The sequence below is a fragment of the Monodelphis domestica genome, chromosome 1 (assembly GCF_027887165.1).
Source record: "Monodelphis domestica isolate mMonDom1 chromosome 1, mMonDom1.pri, whole genome shotgun sequence".
NCBI lineage: Eukaryota > Metazoa > Chordata > Mammalia > Didelphimorphia > Didelphidae > Monodelphis > Monodelphis domestica.
In genome coordinates this window covers 519,034,019-519,058,481 of record NC_077227.1, presented here as the reverse complement: position 1 = coordinate 519,058,481, position 24,463 = coordinate 519,034,019, and the positions used below count along the sequence as shown (strand labels likewise).

General features: G+C 43.3%; 1 protein-coding gene across 2 annotated transcripts in view; it reads right to left on the bottom strand.

Moving 5' to 3' along the window:
* Nucleotides 1–23,944, bottom strand: part of TOGARAM2 (TOG array regulator of axonemal microtubules 2) — a 99,913-nt gene extending 75,969 nt beyond the window's left edge. The window contains exons 1-6 of one of the 2 annotated variants that reach the window (XM_056813215.1): nt 23,669–23,944; nt 8,208–8,357; nt 5,732–5,884; nt 3,718–3,852; nt 1,565–1,846; nt 460–671 (exon numbers count right to left, since the gene is read on the bottom strand). In XM_056813215.1, the coding sequence (XP_056669193.1) occupies nt 460–671; nt 1,565–1,846; nt 3,718–3,852; nt 5,732–5,759 (657 nt within the window). In that variant the 5' untranslated portion in view covers nt 5,760–5,884; nt 8,208–8,357; nt 23,669–23,944. The remainder of the gene's footprint in view (nt 1–459; nt 672–1,564; nt 1,847–3,717; nt 3,853–5,731; nt 5,885–8,207; nt 8,358–23,668) is intronic. The other variant, XM_056813216.1, reaches the window with a different exon arrangement.
* Between the last annotated feature and the right edge of the window lie 519 nt (nt 23,945–24,463).

The following is a 24,463-nucleotide window of genomic DNA, read 5'->3' as shown; positions in this document are numbered from 1 at the left end:
AGGCTGATTCTTTTTTTTTTATTCTTTAGTTTTCCTAAAAATGACATCCTCTTAGGAGGCCCCTCATCTCGGAGGAGGTCCTGTGGCTGGAAGGTCTCTGAACTCTCCTTGGCTCAGGCTAGGCTGAAGAAATCCTATACCCTTTCCCTCTCTCTTCTTCTTAATTCCTTCCCTCTATATTAATTAAACTACCATAAAATTTCCAAACTGACTTGAATATTTTATTTCGGATTTTGAATTAAATCCCTGGTGCCCAATTAAATTTATATTCAGTCTCAACCCAAATGCATATTGTATGATCAATTGACAATAGATAGGTCACATGAAAATGAAAAAAAATCCTATATTTTATAAAAATAAATCCCATATTTATATGGGTGGAGAGAGAGAGAGAACAGCTGTTACTCTATAAAGAAATGAATAGGTGTTGCAAACTTAGAATGATAAATCCTACATTACCTCTTGGGCAGCTGGAGTTGCCTCTGGCTGGCCCTTGCTACTCTCCAGTGGGCCTGAGCCATTGTCCAAGGATCCTTTGGTCTCTGGGGTGGTGGGGATGCTCTGGATGGGAGGCATTGGCCTGGAAGCCATTGGTAGTCTCTGAGAGGTTGAGCGGGGAATGGCACTCTTCAGGGAAGGACCCTTAGAACCTCCTCCAGGATCTAAGAAGGCTGCAGAGGGAAGCAAGAGAAAATCTCAAAGGAAAATCTCAAAGGAAATTTCAACAAGCACATATACAAGATAAAGAGAGAGTACAAAAGGAAGGTCCCCACAGCAGGAAGGAGAGACAACTTCCCTGGGGAAGACATACCAGTGAGGAGGAGAGGACAGAGGACACTCACACCTAGCACAGTCAGCACCAACAAGAAGTCCCTGGATTTGGAGAGGTTCTTTCCTCCAAAGAACCAAGGCCTTTTATTTATATCAGCACTTGTAGTTTAAATAAAAGAGGAATGGATTTGTAAACAAAAGATTTGGGTTTGAAAATTAACTATGAAGTGACCATTGACAGGTAATTTAATCTCTCTGGGCCTCAGTTTTTTCTATATAATAAGAACATTGAATTAAGCGATCTCTAAAAATCTCATGTTCCTACCATCTCTGGGCTCTACTCACTTTGTTACTTCCCTAGAATTCTAGCCAGGCCTAAGTCAGGACCGGACACTTGAGTCAGGGGCTACAGTAAACAGTCAGTGTGACATTTATGGGGGAAAAGAAACAGAGTTCCTATGCAATCAACCCCCTCTGCCTGCTGTTGCTCTTTCCAGATCCAAGGTCTGCCAAAGTGTCCCCTGTCCTTGAAGTGTCCTCTGTTTTCCTCTCCTCACTGGGTTTATCTTCCCCAGGAAGGCCCTAAAGACTTTGACTTCAAACTATTGAAACTTAAAGAGACTCTAGAGACCATCAAATCCTACCCCTCATCCCTCTTTTTATAGATAAAGTCGCCAAAGCTCAGAGAAGGGAAATAAGTTGTCCAAGCTCACCCAGTGGCAAGGCTAGGTCTAAAACCTGTTTTTCTGACTGCTGGTCTCTAGCCTTTCTGGAGCAGGACCCCTGGGCTCACCTCGGGGAGAAGCAGGCAGTCCCTCAGAGAGCCTCCTCTTCTTTAACTTGTCTTTGATTTGGGTGGTCTCCAAGGCTGCACTGTTGGCCTCCATCTCCCGGATGGTTGCAGGCAGGAGAGGTTGAGGCTTTGGAGAGATATCCTCCATGTTCCTTGCATGACCATTCCTGGATGGCCAACCCTTTGAGGCAAGACTGGTCTTAAGGCTGGTCAGGTCCCCATTTCTAACCCACAGTTGGGACTGCTTCTCCTTCTGGACTTCTCGCATGGACTTGGGGGAAGCTATGGGCAGACAGAGGAGGAGAACTGAGTTGTCTTGGCTCCAGCCCAGCGAGGTATCAAGAGGTGAATAAATGCTTCTGCCTGCTGTTGCAGGACTGAGAGGATCATCCAGAACCAGGAGAACATGGTACACAGTAACAGCAATACTGTGGGATGATCAACTGTGACAGACTTAGCTACTCTTGGCAATGCAATCATCTGGGACAATTCTGAGGGACTTATGGAAAAGAATGCTCTCCACAGCTCCAGAGAAAGAACTGTTGGAGGCAGAATGCAGATCAAAGTACACGATTTTCTGCATTAGTTTGTTTAGGTTTTTATTTTGGGTTTGGGGTTTTATATGAGTATTCTCTTACTTAAATGGACCATATGGAAATAGGTTATGCATGATAATACCTGTATAATACAGATCCAAATGCTTACCATCTCAGAGAAGGGGGAGGAAAAGGAAGGGAGGGAGATAATCTGGATCATATAACTTGAGAAAACTTATGTGGAAAATTATTATTCCATGTAACTGGTAAAATAAAATATCTTTACCAAAAAAATGAAGATCATCTAAAAATGACCCCTAGGGTTTTAGAAGGCAGTCAGAATATAAAATGAAGGAGAATTTTTAAAATGATTTAAAATATCATATATACAAAAATACAGACACATAAATATATATGGATATGTGTATGCATGTGTACAAATATATGCATGCATAGTAACTACAACAATGAGAAACCAAATTCTATATAATTATAATTACCCAGAGGGCTGCTAGGTAGCTCAGGGGATTGAGAGTCAGGCTTAGAGACAGGAGGTCCTGGGTTCAAATCTTGTCTTGGACACTTCCTAGCTGTGTGGCCCTGGGCAAGTCACTTGACCCCCATTGCCTAGCTCTTCCTGCTCTTCTGCCTTGGAACCAATACACAGTATTGATTCTAAGATGGAAAGTAAGGGTTTGAAAAAATTACCAAGCTTGACCTCAGAAGAAAAATAAAAAAATGTGCTTCCTTCCCTCCCTCCCTCCCTCTCTTCTTGGCAGGAACACTGCATGCACTGCTAGTCTTGATCATGTCTTTGTTAGTTTTAATGAACAGCTTTATCCTCCCTCTTTCATTTTAAATCTTCATCACAAGGGATAGCATTCTAGGTAGGGAAGGGAGAAGGATAATAGTCATAGAACAGCTGGCACTTATATAGTCCTTTAAGGTTTGCAAAGTGCTTTACAAATGTTACCTTATTTAATCTTCATAACACCCCCTTGAAGATAGGTGCTATTATTCTCTTCTTTTCCAAATGAGGAAACTGAGGCACACTGCATTAAGCAATACACTCAGGGTCACACAACTAGTGTCTGAGGCTAGATTTGAATTCAGATCTTTCTGACTCCAGTACGGATCAGTACTCCTACTACTACTAGGAGACAGTACTCCTAGCTGTCTCATAGATTCATCAATGGAAGTGATTGCGAAACAAAAGCCATTCATAAAATTCTTAGATGCTTAAAGAAGGCCGCCACACACATACTCAAAAATGCATTCACTTCCTCCTCCGTGGCTGGTCTCAATAGGCCTCAGCCCTGGAGCAGCAGGTAAGCAGGAGCCAGAAGGCAAGTCTAGGTTGCTGGACCCAGATAATAGTGATAACGGATGGCCCCACGGACGAGTATGATGAGCACACACGAATGGACACATCCATGCACGGGGCCCTCATGGGTCCCTACGCCGGTGCTTGGACACGAATAAATACCTACAGGTACTGTAAATGCATTTATATACATCCAGACGGGTGTAGACACACACACACTCTTCATGGACCCAGAAAACATTTTCTTTAGCTCTAATTCTCCACCAGGGAGATCGTCCAACCCTCACCCTCACCTGTCCATCGGCTTCCATAGTCCTGCAGGCTGGAGCTGATGTTTCTATTAGAGCCGTGGAAAGTTCGGAACCCGGAGCCGGCACTGGTTCGGGGAACGCTGCCACAGTATATTGCAACAGGAGCCCGGAACTTGGCTGGAAACAAAAACAAGGAGCGCGGGTTTGAACACTTCTCCGGGGAGTAACTAAAGGAGGAAAAATGGAGAGGGCTGGCACGGTCCCCACTGGGCACGGGGCCAGGGTTCCCGCTCCACTCCGAAAGCCAGACCCAACTCGCTAACAGCAGCAAGGAGAATCCAAAGAGGGAACCCTCTGCCTATCAGCTGTTGAAGCCAGGCAAAGGAGCCCAGAACCGATGGTGGAAGGCATATCCTGCAGATGAAATTTGTCTTTATTTTTTCTCTATTTTGTATGCCCTTGTTCATGTACTTGTTGTCTCTTCCTCACCCTAAAAATATAAGTTTTGTGAGTTTAAAAAAAATATTGTGGCTGGGGGGACTTCATTTCCCAGCATTCTTTACTCCTCCCTGGGTCCCCTTGTCTTGAGCCCCGTGTTGTGCCCTTGCATGGGTTTGCTCAGAAATTTGCTGAAACCCACGCTGCTGGGGCTTTGAGACTTTTGCTTTAGCTCAAGATCAGCTCTTTGCTCTGCTCACTCGGCTGAAGGAACCCCTTTTCTCTCTCACTTTGTTGTTATTAAATCCTATAAATTTAAAATGGAGTATTCATTCATTTTTAGGCTTACGGCTTCTAAGAGCAAGGACAGGTTCATTTTTTTTCTTTGGATACACCAGCTCCCAGCACAGTGACTGCCCCATTGTACACCCTTAATAAATGATTGTTGATTGATAAATATTTAGTTTTCAGTTATCTGTATCAAAATGTCCTGCTACCTGAATCAGAGCCCCTCCCCATATTCAAAGTCTCCATGCCCGTTCTCCAATGCCAATGGGTGCTAGAGTTGAAATTGAACTTGGAGATCCTCTAGGGCAATAATAAGAGCTGGTGTTTATATAGTCCTTTAAGGTTTGCGAAGTGCTTCACAAATGTTATCTCATTTCTCTTGGAGATAAGTGCTAGTATTCTCCCTCTCTTCCTCTCTTCCTCTCTCCCTCTCTCCCTCTCTCCCTCTCTCTCTCCCTCCCTCTCTCTCTCTCTCTCTCTCTCCCTCTCTCCCTCTCTCTCTCCCTCCCTCTCCCCTCTCTCTCTCTCTCTCTCTCTCTCCCTCCCTCTCTCCCTCTCTCTCTCCCTCCCTCTCCCCTCTCTCTCTCTCTCCCTCTCTCTCTCTTCCTCCTTCCCTCCTTCCCTCTCTCCCTCCCTCTCCCCCCTCTCTCTCTCTCTCCTCTCTCCCCCCCTCTCTCTCTTTCTCTCTCTCTCTCTCCCTCCCTCTCTTTCTTCTCTCTCTCACTCTTCCTCCTTCCCTCCTTCCCTCTCTCCCTCCCTCTCCCCTCTCTCTCTCTCCTCTCTCTCTCTCCTCTCTCTCTCTCCTCTCTCTCTCTCTCTCTCTCTCTCTCCTCTCTCTCTCTCTCTCTCTCTCCCTCCCCCCCCCCCTCTCTCTCTCTCTAACAAATGAGCGTCTAAGTCCCAGAGAGTCTAGGACACTTGTTCAGGGTCACAGAGCTCCCCACCACAGTGCCCCTGACTTCTAGGCAGTGCCCTTTCCTGGATACTATTCAGCCTCTGACACTCTATTGTAGTAAGGGAAGAAAGAGACACTAGGCACAAGCTGAAGTCTTACCCTGGCACCCAGCCTCCCCTGACTCAAGGGGAGGAGGCAGAGCGCTTATTGTCCTGGACTCTGCAAGATTCAAAGATTATTCTAGGGCCAAGGTCCCATTCCTTAGAATTAATTCCCTGAACCCCTAAACCAGACTAAGGAGGAGTCCTCTGGTGCAGCTTTAGCTCATGGGAGCAGGGCTCAGGTTCCAAGGCAGCATTCCCCAACTACCTCTTGGAGTAAGCTCTCTGTGAGAGAGTGGGGGACAGTCCCCCCATGCCCTCACCAGTTTGTTACCTGTAGTGAAGTCATCATGTGTGGCCATGTCTTAGGGAGCACTCTGGTCTCTAGGAAGGCCTCTTGGCCAGCAGGAGCTACTCACTGGGCATCTGGCCACCAGGGCCTGGATGGTCACTGAGGTTTCCAACCTGTGACATCTGGTGGCCTAACCTGGAGAGAAGAAAATTTCCTGCTTACACAAGAAGAGGCAAAGCTCTCCTAGGAATGGGCCCTGGCTAGCCCTGAATGGGTCAGCTCCACTATGCCCAGAGACCTGAGGACCTATCTTCTGCCAGTGGCTGTGGCAAGAAAAAGGGCACCTGTGTGTGAAACAAGTTCAACTCCAAAGCGCTGAACATCTTCTCCCCTTCCAGAGAGTTTTTCAAAGCTCTGTGACTCCGAATCTGGTTTAAGCCTGAAAGAATAGCTCAAGTTCTATAGATAATTCAATCTAGACATTTTCAGCCCTCTGGCATTGGCTGGGTCAGCCAGGGGCCTTTGATATTAGGGCTCCCCAATTCTGCTATGGATCCATGTGCTCTCTCTTAGTTATTCAATTGTCCCACACAGCCCTGTACTCTAGTAGTAGCCATCTTCTGCCCTGTGCAAAAAGAAAAAAAGGGGGGCAAGGAGAGTCACTTCAATATGCATATTTAATTTAGCAATTTAAATCAGAAAGTATTTATTCTGTACCTGGCCCTCTGCAACCAAGACCAAAATGAAACAGTCCCTAATCCCAAGCTCACATTCTCCTAGGGGAAAACAAAATCAATATAGATGAAAAAAATGTGAAATATCTGCAAAACAAAAACAAAACCATTTCAAGGGAAGAAAAGGTGATGGTGGAACACTAATAAGTAGGAGAGCTCATAAAGGTCTCCTGTAAAAGGGAAGACTCATGATAAGTCTTGAAGGAAGCTCAGGAATTCCAAGGAGTAGAAGTGAGAAGGGAGAGTATTCTAGGAATGGGGTGGGGTGGGGTGTTGTGTAGGGGAACCTGATTTTGAAAAGACACACAAGGGGAAAATTAAATCTCATAAGGAGGCCAGCTAGGCAAGAATGTAGAGAGGTAGGAAGGGAGGGGAAGGGAACAATTTATTAAGCACCTACTATGTGCCAGGCACCATGTAAAGTGCTTTACAAATATCCTGTTATTTCAGGGGATGATGATATGCAATCAATTTGGAAAGACAAGTTGGAATCAGTCTGTGAGAAACACTGACACTATCAGCATTTGCTAGGAAGTTTAACCCACATGAATCACCCACCATAATGAGAACAAGAGTTTAGAAACTGCCAGTGAACATTTGATCTCCATGCTAAGTGAGAGATGGGAGAACCTAGGGCAGTACTGCCTTATACATACCACAAACTTGGAAGAGAATGGTTAAAAAAGGAAGACATGGTTAAACATATATGAAGACTATCGCTGCATAAAAAATGAGTGGAGTAAAAAACAAATTTAAAGGCAGCTTGGAAAGAGATTCGAGTCAATTCATTCCAGGATCACTTATGGATAAAACTAGAAGTACAATGAACAGACAAAAATTGGAAAAGATTTGTAAGGATTTTGGTAACAAATTCACTTTTCCATCAAAAAAAAAGTATTGAGTCAACCACAAATCCAAAGGGTGTGGGACTGATGAAGTGTGCTATCTACCTCCAAATAGGGCAGGTGCAGAGTGAAGGTTGATATAATTTCCTTTTTTTGGTAGTAGGAAGAGCATAGCCAAGGTAAAGTTTTGTTTTGTTCAACTGTACGGGTTTGTAAGAGGTTTTGTTTTTCCTGTCTTCTCAATGAGTTAGGGAGGGAAAGAGGAAGGAAGAGAATTCACAACTGAAAATAAAATCAAATTGAAAATTTTTTAAAAAGGTGTATGTTGCAGGGAGAGTGGGATGAAGGTGCATCTGGGTGGCTTAATGAATTGTAAGTCAGACCTAAACATGAGAATCTTGAGTTCAGATCTGGCCTCAGACACTTCCCAGCTGTGTGACCCTGGGCAAGTCACTGAACCCCCATTGCCTAGCCCCTACTACTCTTCTGCCTTGGAACCAATATACAGTATTGATTCTAAGACAGAAGATAAGGGTCTAAATAAAAAGGTATTTTGAGGGTATTAATAACTAGTAACCCTAATGTTATCTTCCCCATATCTATAAAAATTTTATGAGAATATTCTTCACACAGATATTAGAGACATACAGGCAAGTTTTCACAATCAATAATCAGGAACAAGCCACATTTACATTTTATATTCTTAAGCAATGACATAATTGATTTAAAAAAAAAAGTTTGCAGAATACAAGATTCCACTAGGTTTATTGGTTGTTGACTCTAAAAAATTCATTTGATTCAGTAGAACAAAACATGGCCTTAAGAGCTCTTCTCCTGAACCTATGCCAATCACACAATGACACAAGAGATATAAATAAGGTAATAACTTTCTGAATATTCATTTCAATAAAGGCATAAAATAGCAAGGTGAATGCTCACCTGAAGACGCTGACTGTTGTCATGGAGGATGTTCACTACAAAATTTAGATGAAAGAAGAATTATCTTTAAGCGGTGAGGTCCTCCAGGTGCTCCGGTGTGTGGCTGACATCGTGCTGATTGCATCCAGCTTCAGAACTCAGCAGAACTTCCTAGAAGAGATCCATAAGCACTTGATATGTCTGGGTTAGCTACAAAAGAAAACCCAGTGGATGAAGAAGGCTTAGGGTCCACGTGATGACATGTAGTTGGATATGCAACCTCCAGGACTGATCAATTAGTAACAGGATTTCCAGCTGTAAGGGATTTTACAGATCATCCTGTTGCCTATGGGACTGTCATGGAGAGGAAATGTGCAGAAAAGGAAGAGGCTTGTGACCATTGACTTACACAGGAGGAAAGGGCCATCGAACCTATCCCTCTCATTTTACAGATGCAAAAACTGAGTTCCAGAGAATGAAAAATGAAGTAAAGGCAGTTGGCACAGCTCTGTGGAAAGGGATCTGCATTCAAATTCTGCTATGTAATACTTGTGTGGCCTTGGACAAGTCACTTCTCTTAGAGTCTCAGTTGACCCATCCAAAAGATTGGGGTAATGGTGCTTACACTCCCCAGCTTACAAGATTGCCCTTATGAAAGCATTTTGCCACTTTAAAGTGTTATATGAATGTGTGTGGTTAGCCGCAGTCGTATTTAAGGCTAGTGGTCATACCACCCTATGGCTAATTCCTGCCTCCTCCATTCTCCCTCCAGTCTTGACCCATAGATTTGGAATCAAATGGCACTGAGTTCCAATCCTTTTTTACAGCTTACTAGCATCATGGTCCTCTAGGCCTGCTTCCTCATCTATGAAATGAGGAAGTCAGACTGGATGAGGTCTGAGGTTCCCGTTAACCCTAAGTCTAGAGTGAGACCAAAAGGTTCCTTCTGATGGTCTTGCTTGTGGTAAGAGAAAAATTGGGAATCCCATCATTTCTAGCTAAACCAGGAGGAGTAAATATCTACATTTTTAGCTTACGACCTAATTTTCATAAAGCCACTTATTGACTTTTAGGTCAATTGGCAGCATCACTAACACACATGCACATACATGCCCTTGAGAGGAGCACCTGCGAGGATCGTTAATTGTTTTTCATATCACATGCAATTTATTTTTTCTCTCCCCTCTTCATTTTATTTCTCCTCCCTCTGATTCCTCTTCTCCTTTGTCTCTTTTTTCTCCTTCTGAGACTCTTCCAAGGGCCTCTCTGTTACCTTCCCCCTGCTCAGCCCCAGACCTATGCCCAATATCTCTACTTCTTTGTCTTCCACATAGCCCAAGACTTGGATGTCCCACCTCCTCCCTCTTTTCCAGCATTTACTCTTCTCTCTGCTCTTCCCCTCCCAGGATCACTGATGAACAGGCCCTTACTGTCTCAAAGATGGGATCCCTAAGGTTGATGACAGCCTGTTTACACAGAGCCCTACTGAGGTACACTTTCACCTCAAAGACTGCCCTCTGAATGCAATATGGCAGAGAGTCATAGGATGCTGATAAAGGCATCTTCAAGATCATTCAGACCAACTCCTTCATTCTGCACATGAGGAATCTGCGACTCAGAGAAGGGAAATGACTTATCTGAGGCCACAAAGTGAATAAGGAATAGAGTAACTCCAGCAAATCCCCCAAAACAGGATGTTAGCCAAGTCTTCTGAATATAACCCCACAGTTCTTTCAACTACTTGGAATTTGGGTCAGTACTATTAGAAAACTCCAGGACACCGAACCTGGTACACTCCCTCTACCAATGCAAGATCAGGTGTGGCTTGTGACCTTAAAGTTGTCTGGGATACTCAAAGGCGAAGTGCCTTGCCCAGGTCTTCTCTGTTCCAAGGCTGGATCACCATCTCAGACTGCCTCTTCTTTCAGCTGTACTACACAACTATTCCCTGATACCTCACTCCTACTTATGTATGAACTCAAAAGAAAACATCCAAGTTGTTTGGTGTTTTTTTTTTTATGCCCTCCCAGAGACCAGGAAAGTGCCTTTCACAAATGGCAATATTAGACCCTAAATGAACGTGTGCTGAGTTTACTGGAAGTTAAGGTCCACTAGTGGAAGGAAGGAAGGAAGGAAGGAAGGAAGGAAGGAAGGAAGGAAGGAAGGAAGGAAGGAAGGAAGGAAGGAAGGAAGGAAGGAAGGAAGGAAGGAAGGAAGGAAGGAAGGAAGGAAGGAAGGGAAGGAAGGGAAGGAAGGGAGGAAGGAAGGAAGGAAGGAAGGAAGGAAGGAAGGAAGGAAGGAAGGAAGGAAGGAAGGAAGGAAGGAAGGAAGGAAGGAAGGAAGGAAGGAAGGAAGGAAGGGAGGGAGGGAGGGAGGGAGGGAGGGAGGGAGGGAGGAAACAAAGGAACCTTTTGAACAAAGGAACAAAGAAATGAAGGAACAAAGGAAGAAATTAAGGAAATGAGCAATGATTAAGTACCTACTACAGTCCAGGCACTGTGCTAACTGCTTTATATATAGTATCTCATGTGATCCTAACAAAAACCCTGTAATATGGTGGGTACTATTATGATCCCCTTTTTATAGTTGAGGAGACTGAGGCAAACAGAGGTTAAGACACTAGCTCATTGTCTCACAGCTGGAAAGTGACTGAGTCACTTTGAACTCAGGTCTTCCTGATTCCAGGGCCAGTGCTCTATCCACTAAGCCACATAATTATACCAGTGGTATATATTGGACTTGTATAAATGGAGATTTTTGAACCTTTGACTTCATTCCCCAGAAGTCCTTAGTATTTCCCAAAATTCCCTATAATCTCCCCTGCATCTCCACGTTGACAAGATCACATTATTGGTATTTAAGTGGATGTATGCTCCTCCCATGCTCTCTCTTTGACCTGTGACCAGACTGAATTCAGGCAATCTTATCTTTTAGTTTTTTCTTTTGCTTTAGTTATTATTAATAAAACTTTATAAAATATATTTAGTTATTGTATATTAATTTTAATCTTTACAGACTAATCAGTCAATAAGCACTTATTAGGCACCTAGTATATGCCAAGTCTTGGGCTAAACTATGGAGATACAAAGAAAGACAAAAGTTGGTCCTTGACTTCTAGTAGCTCACAATCTAAGTGAGAAGAGAGCATACAGATGACCATGTAGAAACAAGGTACACAGTAAACAAGACAAATTGGAAATAATCAACAGAGGGAAAAAACTAGAATTAAAGAGGAATTAAGGAAAAAGCTTTCTGAAAAAAGGTGGTATTTTCACTGGGACTTGAAGGAAGCCAGGAGGCAGAGGTGAGGAGTGAGGGCATTCCCAGCAGCAACTCAACAGACAGTGAAAATTCCCCCAGTGGAGAGAGGGAGCAGCCAGGAGACCAGTGCCACTGGATTGCAGAGGATGGGAGGGTAGCAGTCCAAAAGGTAGGGGGTGGGAATGAAGAGCTTTAAACACCAAGCAGAAGATATAGTTGACCCTGACAGTCATAGGAAGAGACTGGCATTTATTGAGTAGAAGAGTAACATGGTCAGATCTGTGCTTTGAGAAAATGGTTTTTTAACAGCTGAGGAAGGAGGGTGGGCAGGAGTGGGAAGAGACCTGAGGCAAGCAGACCCACCAGCAGCTTATTACAATAGTCCAAGCCTGCGGTGATGGAGGCATAGACATGAAGCAGGAAGGGATCCCAGGGGTTACTTAGTCCAATTGCTTCACTATACAGATGAAGAAACTGAGTCCCCAGAGAAGGGAAGAGTCACAGAGGGATTCAAGTGTTGGAGCTGGGATTTGAACCCATATCATCTCCCTCCCACCCTTTTCACTGAGCCATTTACTTCTTACCCTAGGGCTTCCAGCCTAGGTTCCCCACCTAGGTTGCTTATTGCCAGCTGGCTTAGCTCTCCTTAATAGCGATAGCAGCAGCAGCATCCATAGCAGCGAATTTGTTGGGACCATGATTAAAACAAGCCCATGTTCTGATCTAGAGTGAAGGACTCTGCCCCATTAGACAGCACAGTAAGAGCTGGCACCTCTCCCTCTTATATAAAAGAAGGGGGTCGGGAAGAGGAAGTGACCCATTACTGATTTATTCTAGCTAGCTTTTAAAACTTCTAGACCAGGAAGGTTGAGCCCCAAGGACCAACGGAAAGCAAGCCTACTGATGCCAGCCCCTGACTGCTCTGAACCAGCCATTCTCTCCTCCCCCTCCCCACCACCCACACCACACCTCATCCCCACTCCCCACAGGAACCCTGAGGGTAGACTGGGCTCCTAGCAACAGCTCTGGTCAAACACACAGCCAGCCAGTCCTCAGGGCTTGGCTGCCTCAGACTCCAGTAGAGACTTCAGGCTTTCTCTTTCTTATCCCGTCTTCCTCTCTGTGCCACTCTCTTTCCTGCCCTCTTTGCCTGATCTCACTCCACAGGACTGCAGACAATCCTGGCTTTATCAGGGGAAGGAATAAACCCTTGCTTTTACTGGTATCAGTAAGTCAAACATCTTGCCACCCACAGGCAAATGAAGGCGCCTGAAAGTCAGAAACAAACGCAGTCAGAGAAAGGAGGAGGAGAAGCATTCCATCTCACAAACACCTCTCCTCCCTCTGGACTTCCTAAAATGCCCAAGGGAAGTAACCAGGCACCCAGGGAAAAATCAAGCAGTAGTTTACCAGAGTGGGCCAGCCTAACTGATACAGATGACCTGAAGCCACCGCAGTGCCCTCAAAACAAACTGCCAGAAAATAGCTGGTTTACAGAACTTTGGAGGAGAAATAAAAATAAATAATGAAATTAATTTATTATTAAAAATGATAACGATAACAATAAGAGTCTGAGGACAACTCAGTAAGGCCAAAGAAAAGTCTGCAGTTGCAAGATGCTAAGAATAGTTCATATTTCCATAGAACTTTAAAGTTAGAAAGGCATTTAAAGTCTGCCTTCCTTCTTTTCTCCCTTCCTTACTCCCTCCCTTCCTTCCTTTCTTCCCTACTCCCTCCCTCTCTCACTTCCTTCCTTAAAGATACTAGAGTGGTTTGGCATTTTCTTCTCCAGAATCTTTGCCAAGAAAACTCCAAATTGGGGCACAAAGAGTTGGACAAAACTGAAAAAAACTCAACAACAACAACAACAACTCTCCAGAGGCTGTTTTCAGGTCAGGGAATAAAAAGCAGGTGAGTGTAAGGATTCCATAATGATCAGCACCACAGAAATTAAGAGGGGTTTCATATTTCAAGGAGAGAGCAGACAAAAGCTAAGGAAGTCAAGCCTGTTTGTCTGAGCCAAGCACATTCCAGAGGAACCAAGGGTTGAGGGGGTTGTCCCATGTCTGGGAACCCTGACTTGCTGAGGAAACAGCCCCAAGATCTAAGAAGATGCAATCCAAACAGTAGGGTCTACAGGTAGGAGACCAGAGGAATGATGGATAATAGAGCAAAAAGGGAGGGATGGAGACAGACAGACACACAGAGACAGAAAGAGACAGGCAGAGAGAACAATGGGGAAAGGAGATGGAAGGAAGAAAGGGTAGAAATGGCACTCCTAGCCATCCTTCTACCTATCCGACTGCTCTTTCTCAGTCTCCTTTGCAGTCCCAAATCAAACTCATTTTTCTCCCTAAAACCTCCCTATCTCCTTTTATTCATAACTATTACTTTAGAGAGCAGCACAATCCTCCCAGGCTCCCAAATTTGCAATCTAGGAGTTGTCCTGGATTCCTCCTTCTCTCTCACTGCCCCACAAAATCCAAGCTTTTGCCAAGGCCTGCCCATCTCACCTTTACACCCTCCCTTGAATACACCCCCTTCTCTCCTCTGACACTACCACTACTCTAGGGCAGGCCCTTATCACTCACATCTGGATTTTTGCAACAGCCTGTTGGTGGAATTGCCTGCCTCACGTCTCTCCTCAGTCTAAGCTATCTTCCATTCAGCCATCAAACTGAGTTTCCTAAAGTGCAGATCAAGCTGTGTTACCTCCACTCTCCCCCAACACACACACACACACACACACACACACACACACACACACACACACACACTGAACTCTGGTGGTCCCTATCACAGACATTCAGGATCAGACCCCAAATCCTCTGTTTGGTGTTCAAAGCCTTTCATAATCTGGCCCCCTCCTACCTTTCCAGCCTTCTTACACCTTGTTCTCCTTGAGAGCAGAGACTCAAGGCCATTTTTGTATCCTTAGTGCTTAACATGGTCCCTGGCACATAGAAGGGTCTCAGTAAATGTTTGACTGACTGACTCTAGCCACCCACACATCCTTCATTTCTGAAATCCATCCAAGACCTCATTTGTTTGGCCCAGAATTCAGGTACCATTCAAAGGACACCTCCATAGCTGTGCCCCTCAAGAAATTGAAGGCAGTTCAATTTAAAATCTATGTTGAGAGGCAGCTATCTGGTTCAGCAGTCAGAGAGCCAGGCCTGGAGATGGGAAGTTCTAGGTTCAAATCTGGCCTCAGACACTTCCTAACTGTGTGACCTGGGGCAAGTCCCTGAACCCCAATTGCCTAGCCCTTACCACTTGGAACCAATACTTAGATTGATTTCTCAGATGGAAGGGAAGGGTTAAAAAAAAAGACATGTTGAACAGCCCCAAGGGTACTCCTTCACAAACTCACAAAGGTGAGTTACAATACAATCTCTACCCTCAGGGAGCTTATATGGAGTCTAGGAGAAGTGAATAGACATCAGTGCAATTAATTATTATATATAATATTAGGTGATGAGTAAATTAGAGGCCAATTTGGATTGACCCGGGTTTACAACTTTAGAGGAGTTGTTCCAGTACTTCTTCTCCCTCAGCTCCTGTATAAAGCAAATCTTGTTGATTCCACTCTCCACTTTTCTCGGGTACATATATCTATCCATCCACTTAGCTCCAGTTCAGACCCTCCAGAGAGGCTGCTGGGACCACAAAGGATAGGACACCAGGCTAATAGTCCAGAAGAACCAGTTTCAAATCCTGCCTTAGACATATGCTAGGTACAAGACTCTGGAGAGGTCAATTAACATCTCTATTACGCATCTATAAAATAAGGGGTGGGGGTGGATTTGGTGGCCCAGAAGGTCACTTACAGTTCTAAATCTGAGTCTATCATCTTGCCTGGATTATTGCTATAGACCTCTGGTTTATTTCCTTGCATCTACCTTCTCTCTTCTCCAAACCATCTTCTATACAACTGTAGAAGAGATATTGTTAAAGTACAAATCTGACCATTTCTTTCCCTAGCTCAAGAACTTTCAGTGACTCCCCACTGCTTCAGGATACCATATACAATTTTGAAGTTAGTATTTAAAGCCCTTTGGAATCTATCTTCACATCACCTCTCCAGTCTGGTAGGGCTCTGGACAAACTTTACAGAAGTAAAACCCTGTGGGGAAAAGACTTCTTAACCTTTTCTTGTTGGTTCAGGATCATCATTAAAAGCATCAGTTTAGGGGCAGCTTGGTGGCTCAGAGGATTGAGAGCCAGGCTGAGTTCAAATACAACCTCTAATACTTTCTAGCTGGGTGATGCTGGCAAGTCACTTAACCCCAAATCCCTAGCCTTAGATCAGAATTTGAGGGCTTCACTAGACCATATAACCAAAACTAAACTGATACTTTTTTTTTCTTTTCTCTTTTAAACACATCAGTTTAGTTTTGGCTATATGGTCTAGTGAAGCCCTCAAATTCTGATCCCAACATTCAAAGCTCCCAGACTACTGTGCTTTTTAAATTTTTGTGTCTGCTTTCTCTAGTTTTCTATGTCTCCATCTTCATGGTTGACTATCAGTTCTTGCTACTGTTAATTGTTCTTGCCTCTAAAAATCCTTTCACTCCCTCCAGCCTTCTTATTTGCTAGTTCTACTCTTCAATAGCCTGAGAAACCAAGTAATTATACATGTTAGAAATGTTTCCAAAATAGAGTAAATGAATTCTGAGTGAAGACATCTACAATGTGTCATCTTCATCCTCTTTTCTCCATTTACATGGCCCCAGTTACCACGCATTTCAGGGCTCCATCAATTCTGCTCTGAATTGTCATCACACTTCCTCATGGTGTCCCTTTATCCTGTCTCTTTCTCCTCTTGTCCATCTTCCACAGAGCTACTCAAATTACTTTCCCTCCTGAGCTCTGCTCTGGAATCCAGAACTTCCTTCAAGGCACAGCTTACATACTACAAAAGCTTTAAGTCCTAAAAGGCCTTTCCTGATATCCCCCAATTGTTAGTACCCCTTCCTCAATTACTTTATATTTTATTGTTCAGTCATTTTGGTCACGTATGGCTCTTTGTGACTCCATTTGGGGTTTTCTTGGCAAAGATACTGGAGTGGTTTACTATTTCCTTCTCCAGATCATTTTACAGATGAGAAACCTGAGGCAAAGAGGGTTAAATTACTTGCCCAGGGTGACACAGCTACTATTTACTATTCATATATTTTCTAATAGCTGTTTCTCCTCTAGCTGAATTTGTAATTTCTTTGAAAACAGGGACCATTTCTTTGTCTTTTTTTCTTTTTATCTGTATCCCTGGCATCTAGCACATAGTAGGTGCTTAATAAATCTTTGTCAAATAGAATTCCTAAAGCATAGACCTGATCAACCCACTCCTTTGTTCAAGAATCTTCAGGGATTCCCTGTTGCTTCTAGGATAAAATTCTAACTCTTCAACTTAACATTTAAAAACCCTTCAAAATCTGACTCTAGATGACCTTTCCAAGCTCATTTGACTTTTCCTCACCTTTATGAACTTTATATTTTGGCCCAACTTTCTACTTCTGTTCCCTAAACTTAGAATTCTCCCACCTCCCAGACAAGCTGTCTCCCTGGTCCTAGAACACACTCTACTCACCTTTCTGCCTCTTATCCTTTACTTCCTACAAGAATAATCAGATCATAGTTTTAGTGCTGGAAGGGACCTTAGCTACCATCAAATTCATACACACACATTTTATAGATGAGGAAACTGAGCCATAGTCTCTGTTAAGTGACTCACCCAGGGTCATATGGCTAATGAAAACCTGAAGAAAGGTTTAGCCCTTCCCAACTCCAAGGCTAGTGCCCTATCATTTATAAAACCTGTGGATGCTTCTTAGTATCCTCTTCCCTTCCAGACAGGGACATAGTTGAATCTTTCTTAGGACTTTGCCATTTCTTCCCAGTAAAAAATGGTGGTTTAGAGTGTGATCTTTTTTGGAGCCACCACTCTCTCCTCCCTAACACTTTTTCTCTAGATTTAGTCAGTTACATTCTGTTAAAAACATTTAGCTCCCTTTTTAGACTAAGTACAACATAATGGCCTTCCAATTCATGTGCCCCCTCTCTCTATTTTATTGAGTTGCTATCAGATAAAAAGTCATTCATGCAATCTCAATAGCTTAGAGAACCCAGATAGTAAAATCTGCAACAGACAGGGTGGCTGAGACTTGGCTCAAAAACAAAAAAAAACTTTCTGGGATGGGTAGGGAGTAATGGGAGAGGAGGGACAACACTTGTATTCCTTTCCAAGGAAAAAAGACCAGGGTAGGATAGAACTGGTGGTAAGATAATGAGAAAGAAACTGGGAGCAGGGTCCTACTGGGCAAAGAGCCAGAACTCTTAAAGGGGAAAGGAGAGAGGCTCCAGATCGTCAGACTGAGCTCTGGCCAGCCCTTCAGGTGGGGAGGTAGGCATAGCAATGGACCAATGAGCCAATCCCCTTGATGTCTAGAGCAGTCACTCTGCAGAGGCTGCCTCTCTCTCTCTCTCTCTCTCTCCCTCCTTATCTCTCTCTCTCCCCCTATCTCTCTCTCTCCTTATCTCTCTCTCTCTCTCTCTCTCTCTCTCTCTCTCTCTCTCTCTCTCTCTCTCTCTCTCTCTCTCTCTCTCTCTTTCTCTCTCTCTTTCTCTCTCTTTCCCTCTCTCTCTCTCTCCCTCTCAATCTCCCTCTCCCTCTCTCTCCTTCTCTATCTCTCTCTGAATCTCTCCGTCTTTGTCTCTTTCTGCCATTCTCTCTGTCTGGCAATGTCACCAAAACCCAGAGAAGAATAGAGGAGAACAGAGAAGAACAGAGGAGGAAAAGGTAGCCATTCTCTGTCAAATGTTGCAGAAATGTAAAAAGAGATGATGATTGAGAAAAGGCCATCCTATTTGGCAATCTCATTATCTCTTTCTCTCTCTAAATCACACTTCTGTCATCCACAAGACTTTTTCTATTATGTCATAGAAAACTTTTCCTCCTGGAAGCTCACTCTATGCTTGATCTTTTTCTTACATGGGAAGTATTCTCCATCCATGAGGTCTCACCTTCTGAATGGCTAGTTCCTCCAGAACCTCCAGTTTATGAAGGAAGTCCAGGCCAAAGATGTCTTCCTTGGTCTCCAGACTATACTGCTGACTTATTTCCTTTGGACCTTCTCTATCATCACCCCCTAACCTTCTTCCTTTTATTCTTCAGTTGTTTCAGTTGTGTCTAACTCTTTCTGACCCCATTTGGGGTTTCTTGGCAGAGATACTGGAGTGGGCTACCATTTCCTTCTGCAGCTCATTTTACAGATGAGGAAACTGAGGCAACCAGTGACCAGGTGGCCACAGTCATAGAGCTGGTGTCTAAGATCAGATTTAAACTCAGGAAGATGAGTCTTCCTACCTGCAGGTCCATCACTTTATTCATAGCACTACCTAGCTGCCCTAACCTTCTTCCTTCTCACCCCCCTTTTCCAGTTGTCTTTTTTTAAAAAATCCTTAATTTTTGTCTTAGAACTGACACTAAATGTTGATTCCAAGGCAGAAAAGTGATAAGGGCTAGGCAGTTGGGATTAAGTGACTTGCCCAGGGTCACATAGCTAGGAAGTATCTAAGGCCACATTTGAACTTAGGTTCTCCTGACTTTAGGCCTAGCATTCTATCCCCTTTACTATCTAGCTACCCCTTTTAAGTGTTTTCTTCCCCCATTTGAAAGTAAATTCCTTGAGGCCAATGACTGATTCTATTTGTATTATCAGCACAGTGTCTGATCCTGAAAGTTTATTGACTAATAGACTTTAAGAAATCATTAATAATTTTTGAGACAATAGGCTTTAATTGAATGATAAAGTCAGAAGCCAGACTGCAAAAGATTGTAAAGGAAGAAGAGAGGAAGAGGGGAGAACTTAAGCAGATTTCTCTAGGAGTTTGGACTGAGAAGAAGGAGAGAGATAGGATAGGAGGTTTATGGCTCTAATTGACACTAGTCCAAATCTTACTTACAGAAGAGGAAACTGAGGCATACAGGGGATAAAGTGAATTATCCAAACTTATGCAGATAGCAAGTGGATGAGCTGGAATTTTAAGCGGGATCCTCTGACTCCAGTTCCAGAACTCTTACATTATAAAGTTCTTAATTACAATTAAAAAGGGAAAACACGTTGCCTAGCCAAGCAGAGCCCAAGGTAAATCTCAGGTCTCCTGGCAACTAATTCAGAACTCTACATTTCAGCTCAATGATGAAAAATAGAGAAGTAGCAAAAACTAAATATTTGTTCTTGAGGAATGGGATTCACTTGGGAGGCAACAAATGGCCAACCTCTCTGTGGTTTCTTTAAGATTCTACAAAAATTATAATGACCCAAATTTGGTCTCAGGAAAGAGTTAAAAAAAATGTGCCTCCTATTCTTGGAGGGTAGCATGCTTCAGTGGAAGGGGCACTGGACTTGAAAAATATAGATTCAAATTCTCCCTAGGGTACTTACTTGTTATGTGACCCTACGCAAAGTCACTTAACTTCTCTATGCCTCAGATCTGTAAAATGAGAGAATTGGACTCAAAAGCCTTTTATAGCCCTCATCCAGCTAAATCTAAGCTCCTATATCCTCTCCTTTGATAGAAAACTAGAGGTGTAGAATATTGCAGATACAACTGATGTATAGATTATTTTTGCTGAATTTATTTTTAATAGATAGAGAAGGAATATATTTGGAAATGGCAAAATGTTTTTAAAGGATATCAATAATAAAAAAATAACTCAATTTCTTAGAGTAACAAAAATACAATGGATAGAGAAAAGAAGGATAAGACACTAACTTCTATTAACTGATGAAAGGTTAAGTAAGAAGAACCAGGAAAATGTCATACACATTGATTGCAACAAGGAAGATTACAAGAACAACCAAAGGGAATGCTTTGAAATTCTAATGAGGGAGTTTAACCACTAGGAAGAGGCAGAAGAAGGCACTTCACCACTTTCTTTGCAGAGATAGGGGACTATGAGAGTGAAACTTTGTATAAAATGTGAGACTTTTGCAACATATTAGTTAGTTTGGCTAAACTATTTCCCTTCTCCCAGTTTAAAAATTCTTTATTAAAAGGGTGGCTGTCTAGGAGAGGAATAGAAGAGGAAGGAGTACAATGGGTAATTTCAATGATATAAAAATAAAAGCTATCGATAAAATTTATTCTAAAAATCCTACAAGTTATCAAAAACAAAGAGAGAGAGAGAGAGAGAGAGAGAGAGAGAGAGAGAGAGAGAGAGAGAGAGAGAGAGAGAGAGAGAGAGAGGTAAAGTAGGGGATGAGTATAGAGAGGGGGTCAGAACCAACACCCTTGAGTAAGGTTCTCCTCCTCCCCACCCCCATATAACAACCCTAATATAACATATAACATATAACAGCCCTTGAATTCCCTCCCAGATGTCTTCTCTGAGATGACAGAACTTTTAGGGAATTTAACAGGATGAAGGTTGGGCAGAACTGGCACTGAACCCCAAAGGCTATCCCTTCCCTTCAGCTTGGCAGACAGTATGAAAAGGCTAAGGAATGCCACTAAGGCCAAAATGTTTTTTTGTCATGGACACCTCTGGCATAGGCTGGAAAAGCATATTACCCCTTTCTCAAAAGAATTTTTGTTGTGGAGTCATTTCAGTCATGTCTGATTCTTCATGACTCCATTTGGGGTTTTCTTAGCAAAGATACTAGAGTAGTTTGCCATTTCCTTCTCAGGTCAATTTATAAATGAGAAAACTGAGGCAAATAGGGTTAAGTGACTTACCCAAGGTCACAAAGCTAATAAGTGTCTAAAGCTAAATTTGAAATCAGGAAGACTCATCTTCCTGTCTCCAGGCCCAGGACTTTATCCACTATCCCACCTAACATTTATTAAAATAAAATACATAGAACACAAAGCAAATAGTTATCAAATGCAGCTATCAAAACATTACAAGACAAATTCACTGCCCCTAGGTTAAATACCCTGGCAGTAAGGGAATCATAAGGGGAAGATCTTTTCCCCATAATGACATAGAGAGGGCTAATAGCCACAATCAATAAAGACTACCTCTGCCACCCTCTTTCAAAATTATAAAGCTAGATCATGAGGTTTAGTAATGGAAGAAGTCTTTGAGATCTAAGTAAATCCTCTGATTTTACAGATGAACAAATACAGATCAAAAAAATATCATTGATTTAGAGTTGGAGAATCATCTTGTCCCTTCTCATCTTTTAGAAATGCTGGCTCAAAGGAAGAAAGTGACTTATTCAAAGTTACACAGTCAATAAAAGAGAATCAAGATTTTAATCCAAATCTTGTGAATCCAAATCCAGGGCTCTTTTCACTACCCCACAGTGCCATCTCCAACTTTATATCCTGTCCTTCTACCACCTGTCCTTTGAGAATGGAATATGTAGAAACATTTAGGACTATGTGATCATAGATTTAAAGTGGCCTCAGACACTTCCTAGCTATGTGACCCTGGCAAGTCACTTAACCCCCATTGCCTAGCCCTTACCACCCTTCTGCCTTGGAAATAATACACCATATTGATGCTAAGACGGAAGTAAGGATTTTTTTAAAAAATTAAATAGTTATGGCAAAATCAGAATTTGAATTGGGTCCTTGAACTACAAATCTACCTACCATACCTACTCTTTCCACTATACCTCTCTACCCTGTGATAAAAAGATGAAACAGAAAATGGTCTAGGAGACAGGTGCTTCTTCCAGGTACAAAAAAACAAGTATTTTGAACAATCCAAAAACCAGTCATTCATACCTGAGATGCCTGACCAGAGAATAGTCCTCAGAACCCTTGCAAATACTCTCAGCTTGTTCTCCCTTTAAAAGAGGTGTTCTCAAATCACTAAACACTAAAATAGATTGTGGTAAATGAAATGGTATAGACTATAGACTATTAGTGAGTCATAAGAAACAATGAATATGGGGGCAGCTATGTGACTCAGTAGATAGAGAGCCAAGCCTAGAGATGGGAGGCCCTGGGTTCAAATCTAACCTCAGACACTTCCTAGCTGTGTGACTCTGGGCAAGTGACTTAATCCCAGTTGCATCATCCTTACTGCTTTTCTGCCCTAGAACCAAGACAAGAGGAAGGAAGGAAGGAAGGAAGGAAGGAAGGAAGGAAGGAAGGAAGGAAGGAAGGAAGGAAGGAAGGAAGGAAGGAAGGAAGGAAGGAAGGAAGGAAGGAAGGAAAGAAGGAAGGAAGGAAGGAAGAAAGAAAGAAAGAAGAAAGAAAGAAAGAAAGAAAGAAAGAAAGAAAGAAAGAAAGAAAGAAAGAAAGAAAGAAAGAAAGAAAGAAAGAAAGAAAGAAAGAAAGAAAGAAAGAAAGAGAGAGAGAGAAGAGAGAAAGGAGAGGAGAGAGAGAGGAAGGAAGGAAGGAAGGAAGGAAGGAAGGAAGGAAGGAAGGAAGGAAGGAAGGAAGGAAGGAAGGAAGGAAGAGTGAATATGAGGAATTCCAAAAAGTTTGGGGAGACAAACTCAGAAAGAAGTTAGCAGAATCAGGAACAATACATAAGCTACAATAATATTAATGGAAAGAACTTAGACAACAAAATAGTAAAACAATTCTGTGTTATAATATCCAAGTCTAGCCAGGAAATTAGATGAGAAAAAGTTTCCCTTTCCTTATTTGCAGACATGGGGGGGGGGGGGGCTAGGGGAACTCTGGATGTGGAATACTGAATATATTGTCAAGCTGCTTTAAAAAAAATATTTTTAGAAGGAATGACTTGCCCTAGAGGAGAGCAGAAATGAAAGTGATGTATAAAAACAAAACAAAGCAATTAAAAAAAAAAAGATTCCTCAAGGCACCAAGCCTCACTCACTCTGAATGACTGGATGCCCTCTCCAGTGAAACAGAAAAGATGGAGCACAGATCCTCTCCTCATTCTCCCCGAGTCCTCTCCTTTCATTAATAGCATTATCTCCCACATGTCTACAGATATCACCTGCTCCCTACGGACTCCGCTTCCTGGGCTTCTGTCTGACAGGCAGCACCCTCTCCTCACAGCTACCTGACAAGGAAGAAAAGGGGATGCTCCGGGACAGCTTCCGTTTCCCCCCTCACGGCTCAAACTGTTCCTCTTGCCCTCATGCCCTTTCTTGGTTTCTCTTCGGGATATGGTCTCCTTCTCAGGGGAGCTTGGTTTCTCTGCAATAACGTGTCACACATCCTTGAACTCCAACAATGCCTTCCTTGCCCTCCTCCCTGCCCTCCCTCAGAGTGGACAGCTCACTCACCTTGGCTCCTGGGGTTGGCCATTCCCCTCTTACTTCAGTGATCTGATTTCCATCGCACTTGGCCACGATCTTCCACGCGAGGATGGCTACCGGAAGGCTGCCCACTTGAACCCTCTTTCCTCCCCCTTCACGCCCTCTGTTCGATGCCACTGCTCAGCCTCAAGTCGAAGGGGACACTTTTGCACCTGAGGCTGAGGGGCCCCTTTCTGTCCCGCAAGGCACAGGTAACCACAGCCCGGAGGAACAAAGACATCCAGCCAAGAGCAAGCTCTACCTGCTTGTAGAGCGTTGCTCACCCTGAATAAACAAGGCTGCATAGCAACCACTTCTCTGAAGAAGTAGGAGAACTCCCTTCGTGAGGGAGAAAGGGAGAGACAGAGAGAGAATAGTTTTCTCTTTGACTTTTTTCCCACTGTTACTCAGTCTGTGTTAGGGCACCCCGAGGAGGCCTCCCTGCACAGAAACTGGGTAACAGGAAGGATTTGAGGTGTTCGAGCTTCCCGTCCTGCCCCTGCCCCCCTCTCCCTCCTCCCACCCCTTTTACTGATTTGAGCGAATCCAGACCAGTATTCTTTCTGCGCGCCCCCCTCCCCTCCCCAGGCAACAATTCTAGAAGGTAAGGGGGAGTGTGAGGGGGACTTTTTCATTAACTGCAGTACACCTCGACCTGGCCTAAATGAGACCCCTTGAGGCATCCTCCCAGCTGAGCTTGACACATCAGAAACTGAGGATTCTGGATCCAGTCTAGCTAAGTTGTATCTTCCAGCTTCAAGAAGGTCTTCTGCTTTCTCACAT